This window comes from Callospermophilus lateralis, chromosome X, assembly GCF_048772815.1.
Source record: "Callospermophilus lateralis isolate mCalLat2 chromosome X, mCalLat2.hap1, whole genome shotgun sequence".
NCBI classification, from domain to species: Eukaryota; Metazoa; Chordata; class Mammalia; order Rodentia; family Sciuridae; genus Callospermophilus; species Callospermophilus lateralis.
In genome coordinates this window covers 35,775,710-35,784,739 of record NC_135325.1, presented here as the reverse complement: position 1 = coordinate 35,784,739, position 9,030 = coordinate 35,775,710, and the positions used below count along the sequence as shown (strand labels likewise).

General features: G+C 41.3%; 1 protein-coding gene across 1 annotated transcript; it reads left to right on the top strand.

Moving 5' to 3' along the window:
- The first annotated feature begins 837 nt into the window (after nucleotides 1–837).
- Nucleotides 838–7,735, top strand: LOC143638501 (protein SSX1-like). Its single transcript, XM_077106430.1, has 5 exons — nucleotides 838–906; nucleotides 1,306–1,420; nucleotides 1,741–1,839; nucleotides 6,828–6,971; nucleotides 7,635–7,735. Exons 1-5 carry the CDS (start codon nucleotides 838–840, stop codon nucleotides 7,733–7,735), a joined length of 528 nt encoding a protein of 175 aa, XP_076962545.1.
- The last annotated feature ends 1,295 nt before the right edge of the window (nucleotides 7,736–9,030 follow it).

The window sequence follows — 9,030 nt, the reverse complement described above, 5'->3', positions numbered from 1 at the left end:
TATTTTTATGTGGTATTGAACCCAGGGCCTTGTGCGTGCTAGGTGAGCCATCTACCACTGAGCCACAACCCCCAGCCCAGTTTTGTTCGTTTTTTGATACCTGGATTGAACCCAAGGTTGCTTGGCCACTGAGCCACATCCCCAACCCTGTTTATTTTTTTTATTTTGAGTCAGGGTCTGGCTAAGTTGCTGAGGCTGAACTTCAATTTGCAATCTTCCTGAGTTGCTGGGATTAAAGGTGTGTGCCACTACACCTGGCTCTTCTAATTCTTTATAAAATATATGATCAACTGTTGTAAGTTATAGTCTCCATCAAAACCGAATTTATTCCTCTTTTTTTAACTGTATTTGGTACCTACTCTCTGACCTCCCTCTACCTGTCTCCTCCCCTTTCCAGTTGCTAGTGGTACTATTCTGCTCTTCTATAAAATCAACTTTTTTTGGCTTCCACAAGAGTTGAGAATGTGCGTCGTTTGTCTTTCTGTGCCTGACTTCTCCAACATCTTTCTATTTTGCCTTCAGTTTAAGACAAGCTCCAGGGGAACTACTATCAACAGCAGCCAACCTGCTCTCAGAGACACAAGGCTGCTTTGCTCATGCCCACAGAAACCTGTCATTCCTAACCACTACTTATCCCACTCCCTTGTTCTCACCCAAATTTCCCCCAATGTCCTTACTCAGGGACAGTTAAGACCAATATGGAGAAAAGTAGAACCTAATCCCAGGTGATTGGCTGAGTATGGCCGTCCCTCCATGCTTTCTCCCTCCACAGGACCTTTGGTCTTGTGGCTGGAGAGAATCAGGCTGTCCCTTCAAGATCAGACTGTTCCCAGTGCCATGAACAAAGACAGCTCCTTTTCAAAGAGCATCAGGGAAGATACTCAGAAATCAGAGAAGAAATACAAGGTGAGGTAATCTGGAGGGGGCAGATGAGTAGCCCAGGGGACAAGATTTCTTCCCCAGGGTGACTAGATTTTTCAGGAGATGGCACTGGGGACAAGGAGCAAGGTCTCAGGAAGTGATATAGAGCCTTGGGAGATTCCCACCCACATTATGTCTTCCCCCAGCTTCCCTGGACAAGCCTGTGACTCTCAGCCCATTCTGAAAGGTGGGAGGAGAGTAAGCCATCAGTATTCAGCACCTACTGCATGCCAGGGGAGAAGCTAGGCAGTATTGCCCCTGATCTCTCAATCAATACAACACCCAAGAGGGATTATCTCCAGTTCCCAGATCCACTGTAGAGGCCCTGCAGCTGAGGAAGCAGCCCTGAGTCGCTTCCAGAATTTACTTTTCCTTCTTTTCTAGGCCTTCAGGGATATTTCCAAATACTTCTCTAAGAAAGAGTGGGCAAAGCTGAGCCATTCGGAGAAAATTACCTATGTGTATTTGAAAAGAAACTACACCACCATGACTAGTCTAGGTAACAGGACAAAGCTGAGTGCAGACAAGCCTGGGAATACGTGAGCATCCCTTGGTCCCATTCCATGTTATGGCTTCTTAGGCTATAGTGAGTGCTCCCCATTTTCCTTTTGTTCAGGGACAAATGTCAAGGCAGTATTTGAGTGTCCTGTTCTATTATATCCTGTGCATGTCTGAGGGCAGGGGATGACCACCTTGGAACTCAAACCTGAATCCTGTACATTTCTCTCCTGCCGGCCTTTGGCATCCCAGCAATCCACTCCCCCTTCATTCCTTCTCTCAGGTTGTCTCTTAAGGAACAAACAATTTGCTTCTTTCTAGGTCTCAGAGCCACCCTTCCTGCTTTCATGAGTTCTAACGTACAGATCATAGAATCCCAGAGCGATGATTCTGATGAATGTCGCAACCGTGGGAGTCAGGGTAAGTGGACAGGAAGGGGATGCAAAGAGTCTCTACCCAATTGCTTTTCAGTCCAGTTTCCTGGAAAAGCTTCACAGGTACTTTCTTGCCCCCTTACACAGGTCAAAGCTGAGTGAAAAGGGTTGCTGCAGAAAGTTAAGCATAGGAGGCCATTCATACAAAATTCTAAAACATGCAAAATGAGAACAAAAAGAAAGGGCTGGGGCTGTAGTTCAGTGGCAGAGCACTTACCTAGCAGGTGTGAGGCACTGGGTTCCATCCTTAGCACCACATAAAAATGAAACAAATAAAAAAGGCATGCTGTCCATCTACAACTACAGGAAAAAAAATTTAAAAAGGACAAAAACTAAGTAGGAGTAAATTCCATCAAATTCAGGAGAAGGGCTAAAAATGGAGAATGAAGGATGACAAGGACTGGAAGGGACTCCACAGATAGCTTCAGCCATGACTTGTATTAGTGGTTTGTTTTCTTTTGTTATAATTTTGGGGGGGTACCAGGGATTGAACTCAGGGGCACTCAACCACTGAGCCACATCCCTAGCCCTTTTTGTATTTTATTTAGAGACAGGGTCTCACTGAGTTGCTTAGCACCTCTCCCTTGCTGAGGCTGGCTTTGAACTGGTGATCCTCCTGCCTCAGCTTCCCAAGCTGCTTGGATTACAGGCATGCACCACCATGCCCAGCTTTATTTATATATAATTTGAAAGAGATCAGAACTAGTTGTGAGATAGTGTTGAGATCCCACTGAATCCAATGTAATTTCCCATCATTTTTTTTTGTAAATTAGAAGTGTTTAAAGGATATGCTGTACTTGATAAAAACTGTTAGTGAATCAAAAGATAATTAAGAAAATTTTAATTAAAGGATAAATCCCCTAAGAACATGAGTCAATTTCATAACGATGCAGAAGAGACACAGTGTTGAATATATTGTGTAATACAAATAGTTATCGCCCTCTATTTTATTTTTATTTTATTTTATTTAATATTTATTTAGTACCAGTGATTGAACCTAGGAGCACTTAGGCATTGAGCCATATCTCCACCCCTTTTTATTTTTATTTTTATTTTTTTAGTTTTTTAGTTGTAGTTGTACACAATACCTTTATTTTATTGATTTTTATATGGTGCTGAGGATCAAACCCAGTGCCTTGCATGTTCTAGGCAAGCGCTCTACTGTTGAGCCACAACCCTATCCCTATTTTTTGATTTGAGACAGGTCTTGCTAGGTTGCTTAGGGACTCACTAACTTTCAGAAGCCAGCTTTGAACTTGGGATTCTCCTACCTCAGCCTCTAAAGCCACTGGGATTACAGGTATGAGGCACTGCACCCAGCTTTCCCTGTATTTTATATTAAAACCAAATAGTGGGCTGTTGTGGTTAAGTGGTAGAGTGCTTGCCTAGCATATGTGAGGCCCTAGGTTCAATCCTCCATGCCACATAAAAATAAATAAAATAAAGGTATTTTGTCCATCTACAACTAAAAAATAATATTTTAAAAACAAAAAATAGTGGCCAGGTGCAATGGCACACACCTGTAATTCCAGGGACTCAGGAGGCTGAGGCAAGAGGATTGCAAGTTCAAAGTCAGCTCAGCAACTTAGCAAGACCCTGTCTCAAAATAAAAAATAAAAAGTTCTGAGTATATGGCTCAGTGATAAAAAGTGTCCCTGGGTTCAATCCTTGGTACAAAACAAAAACAAAAACACACCCAAATAGTAGTGTTCTCACTCACAAACCTGACTTTGTGCATTCTACTTAAAAGACAGTGTTTTGTTTGTTTGCTTATATTTTCAGAGACAGTGTCTTGCTGTGTTGTCCAGGCTGGCTTAAAATGCCTGGGCTCAAATGATTCTCCTTTATCAGCTTCCTGAGTAACTGGGACTTCAAATTCATGCCATAATGCCCAGTGGGAGAGTTGAGAGAGCTATCCCACCCACCCTCCCCCTCACACATCTCCAACTTTCCCACTTGTCAGTAAGCAGAGATAGCACAAGGTGAAAAAAAAAACAGATGGATTCTAGAGCAGAAATCTTAATGCATTTGAGTAATGTGTACAGTCATCATAATGAAGAGAAGATGTTGGGGTTGGGATTATGGCTCAGAGGGAGAGCTTTTGCCTTGCATTCGTGAGGCACTGGGTTCAATCCTCAGCACCACATAAAAATAAAATAAAGATATTGTATCCACCTATAACAAAAAATAATTTAAAAACAAAAAGAAGAGAAGATGTACTTAATTGTTCTTTTGCTCTGACAGTGCAGTTATAACACAGGGTTAAAATATCCAAACAGTTGGGTGTGGTGGCCCACACCTGTAATCCCAGTGGCTTGGGTGGCTGAGGCAGGAGGATCGTGAGTTCAGAGCCAGCCTCAGCAAAAGTGAGGCCCTGAGCAACTCAGTGAAGCCCTGTCTCTAAATAAAATACAAAATAGGGATGGGGATGTGGCTCAGTAGTTGAGTGACCCTGAGTTTAAGCCCAGTACCAAAAATAAATAAATTGGTTAAATGTCCAAACGTTCTCCACAGACCTGGGCATCCCCAACTAAACAAGCCAGGTTCTGCAAGTTCCCACAATCATGAACAGGTTGGAAAATTCAGGGCTTGAGTACAAAATTTTTCGCTTAAAGGAATATCTTTACACTGGGAAGATTTCAGAGCCACTGCACTGAGTCCACACTTCTTCACACATTTGGGGGTGGGGAGTTTACTGGGGATTTAACCCAGAGATTTTTTGTTTTGAGACAGGGTCTCACTAAGTTGCCTAGGGCCTTGTTAAGTTGCTGAGGCAGACCTTGAACTTGTGATCCTCTGCCTCAGCTTCCCAAATTACAGGTGTGAGTAGCCTAGCTCTTGCTAGCTCTTCCTTGCCTAGCTCTTCCTCACACAATTTTAAAATATTTATTTTGTAGTTGTAGTTGGACACAATACCTTTATTTCACTTATCTATTTTTATGTGTTGCTGAGGATCAAACCCAGGGTCTCACACGTACAAGGTGAGCGCTCTACCACTGAGCCACAACCCCAGGCCTCTTCCTCACACATATAACGGAATAATTGAGATATAACCATCATACTGCATAATTTTTCCATTTTTAATTGTCGCACATCTTTAAGTACATACAGTTCAAATTCTCAACCAATCAATTTAATTCTGTGGGGAAAAAAACAAGAGATATGGAATGGAAGGGAAGGAGACAATGATAATTTTTTTTAAAAGAGAGAGAGAGAGAGAACATTTTTTTTAATATTTATTTTTTTAGTATTCGGCGGACACAACATCTTTGTATGTGGTGCTGAGGATCGAACCCGGGCTGCATGCATGCCAGGCGAGCGCGCTACCGCTTGAGCCACATCCCCAGCCCCGACAATGATAAATTTAATACACATTTTTAAATCCATCATAAGGAATCATCTGCATTAATGCTTCAAAATAAATTCCCAAGCCACTATTAAAGATAATTCAGAAGCCATTCTTAAACAAATCCTCCCCAGTGGGTGAATTCAACCCTGTGCTCTAGCATTTCCTAATACTACCTGAGTCTGGAATTTGGAAATATTTACAAAAAAGGAAAAATTCTGATTTATCACCCTCTTTTAGATGAATTGCCTAAAAGTGCTTCTGGCATACGACAGAGAAAACGCAAGGAGGTGAGTATCTCTCAAATATAAAGGACAAGAGCACCTTTGTCTTTCTGTGGATGTCAATATTGGTAAGAGTGGGAAAGTATTAAAAATATCTTAGCCTTTCCTCAAATCTTTTTCTTTTCTTACTTTTTCCCCTTCATGCCAGGGTTTGAACCCAAGACCTTGAACATATTAATATTAAGCACATGCTTTATCACTAAGCTGCATCCCCTCCCCATATCTATCTATCTCTCTCTCTCTCTCTCTCTCTCTCTCTCTCTCTCTCTCTCTCTCGATTTTTTTTTCTTGGTGTTGGGGATTAAATCCAGGGCCTTCCACATGCTAAGCATGTTTTCCTCCACTGAGCTACATCCCCGGACTTTCTCATCACTTTATCATAATGCCTGATGTAGCATTCATAGTTTAATAAGACTTATGAACAACTGTGGGTAGCTAATACTTATTTTGTTGTGTAGTCATGCCAGGTACTATTTTAAACAACTCACATGGGTTAATTTATTTAATCCTTAGAAAAACATCCATGCCATTGTTTCTGTTATAATCTCCAAATAATAATGAGGATTTTGTGTTTTGTTGTTGCTGTTGCTGCTGTTGTTGTTGTTATTTGTTTTTTTTGTTTTGTTTTGTTTTGTTTCTTGCAGTGCTGGGGATGGAACCCAGGCCCTTATCCAAAGTAGGCAAGCCTTCTACCATTGAGCTACTCCCGTATCCCCCTCTATTCTTTTTTTATTTTTATTTTTTGGTACTGGGGATTGAACCCTTAAACACTGAGCCACATCCCCAGCCCATTTTATATTTTATTTTGAGACAGGGTCTTGCTAAGTTGCTTAGGGCCTCACTAAGTCACTGAGGCTGGCTTTGAACTTGTGATCCTCCTTCCTCAGCCTCTTGAGCTTCTGGGGTTATAGGTGTGTTCCACAGCAACCTGCCTCTCTATTTATTTTTACATTTACTCTCCAATATCTGTCTATAAGCTTATATGTGATCCCCTACATTTTTATTGAAACCCTTCCTTTTAGATATTGTGGATTTATAAAATACTTTTCTTCCCCAGATATTCTGCATACCACACTACCAATCACATGGAGACTTTTTGTGTTTATGAAAATGTCAGTCTGGACAGAGCATAAAGATAAGCATCCTAGTCCTGGAAACACCGTTTACTTAGGCCATTCTTTTACCTTCTAACCTCCCAGATTCCTCATAATTTAGGTATGGATAATGTAATGATCTTCCAGAGGTGATAAGAACATTAATTAAGGTAATGCTTATGAAGACACTTTGTAATCTATAAAGCACTAGAGAAATGACATTGATAATATTTATATATGACCTTCATATTTAAAAAGATGCCCAAGAAGCCAGCAACAGAAGAAAATGATCCGAAGGGAGTGCCAAAAGCAGTTGGCTCAGAACAGGCTCAGAGACAACTATACCCAGTAGGAAAAGCAAGTACTTCTGGGAAGCAAAGTGAGAAGGTGTCAGGTGAGAAGAAACAATTAGGAAACAATCCCTCTGACTTCCCTGGCTCTGTTCAGGGGCATGATCTGGGTGTGTGTCTTGGACCCTTGACAGGCTTGGGTCCAAGCTGTGCTTGGGAGCTCACCCAATGCCAGCTGAGATATTAGAACTTGACTTCAGAATCACAGATTTGATTCATAATGCATCTAAAAGCCAGATGACTTTTGAACTCATCTTCTAAATTTTCTGAACTCCAGATTATTATTCCATAAAATGGAATTTAAGAACCATAGTTCATAATTGTTTGGAAGGCTTACATTAAATCTAGAAAACCTCACAACATGAAAGTTGCTCAGGTAATTCTATCCCACTTGATAACCTAGGAACATATCTTAATCAACTCAATGCCTGACACACATATTCCATTCACAGATACACACCGAATGAAACAAGAGTGAATGTTCTAGTGAGAGAAGAATTTGGGAATCTAAACCTATAGATGGGAGTGATAAAAAGCTAAAACTTGAACTGGGAATTAGAGTGTATTTGTGCCAATCTAAATGTCCCATCCTTGCATGTAGAGGGATGGGGCACTTGGGAGGGAGGGTGCATCTCCTTTTCTGACAAAACAGGCTTACCACTCCCTATGGCACCCAACCTTCAATAACCATCTCTTCCCTATCTTAGGACCCAGGAAGAAGAATGTGAATATCTGGAGCAACAGGTTGCGGGAAAGGAAGTATCTCGTGGCATATGAAGAGATCAGCGACCCTGAGGAAGAAGACTGACTCTGTAAATGACCCTTTGACACATCTTCCATGCCCCTGCAAATATGCTGTTTTGTTCTTATCTGGTCACTTGTTCTCCAAACTCATTCACTTCCCATAATCCCTTGGAGTGCAGCATTGAGGCTAAGATTTCCCACACTTTTCTACTCCCTACTCTTGTGTATCTGAGGACCTTTCCTATCCAGGATGCCATAGGCTCCCAAATCCCAGGTCAGCTCCCAACATGCAGGCTATACCTTCTTATAGCCTAAGAATTCATAAAACAGGACAGGTGAGGGAGTCCCTGTAGCCTAAACAGAGGGCTCACTTGGAGGAGTAGAGGTCCCGACCTTGGGCAACACAGAAGTGTGTGCGTTCTGCAGGTCAGGAGGAAGAGTTAGCAGTGGTAACTCACTGTCACTTCTTTTTCTTCTGTCTTTTCCCCTCAGTTTCAGGGATGTGACCTTCCCATGATGAGAAGCAAAACGTGGTGACCTTTTTTATAGTCATGGGCATGACTCTGAACTTCTGACCTTCAGGTGTATAAGCAAGTTAAAGGAAGAATTCATAACATTAAAAATTTAAGCATCATTTATTTTTACTATATGTTATGTATTCTGTTAGAATTTTTCTTGCTATATGCCCAGAAATCTGTTAGATATTAAAATTTGTTGGGCAAGACATATACCTAATGTATATATCTGTCTGTGTGTATCCATGTGCCTATTTTCAAAAACAAATATTGTTAGATATTCTCTTCATTGAACAGCACTACCTTTCCTCTGCTCCAGGAGGGCCTACCAAAGACATAGATGTTTAATTACAGACTTTTTTCTCTGCATTTACACACACACATACAGGGGTATCACTATGGCCATCTCTTCTCTGCTTTGCCCCACTACTAAGTTGTCTGTCTGGACAAGTGCCCCTCAGTCTGTTTCCTGTTCAACACATGCTTCATGCTGCAAACTCCCATCCTTCATTTATCCTGCATCTGTCACAAACAATTAATAAACATTTGCAAGTGTTTCCTTATCAGTGGCTCCTCTCATTCTTGTATACACAGCTTTGTGTATGTGTGAGCATTTTTCTAGGATAGATTATTAGAAGCAGAATTGTTGCATCAAAGGAAGCATTCATTCAAACACCTAATGAATGGGTACTGTGTGCAGTGCACTATCCTAGTTGCTGAAGAGACCTCAGGGAACCAGGCCAATCAACATCCCTGTCCACATGGAGGTAGTATTCTAGTGAAGAATTTTATCAGTTTTTATATTGATAGACACTGTTCACCCCAGTGAACAGGTGGTATTCTG

Excerpts from the sequence above, each read along its gene's own strand:
- LOC143638501 (XM_077106430.1), top strand. The coding sequence starts at position 838 with ATGAACAAAGACAGCTCCTTTTCAAAGAGCATCAGGGAAGATACTCAG. Across the intron at positions 907-1,305 it reads AATCAGAGAAGAAATACAAG|GCCTTCAGGGATATTTCCAA; the intron begins GTGAGGTAATCT and ends CTTCTTTTCTAG. Across the intron at positions 1,421-1,740 it reads CACCACCATGACTAGTCTAG|GTCTCAGAGCCACCCTTCCT; the intron begins GTAACAGGACAA and ends GCTTCTTTCTAG.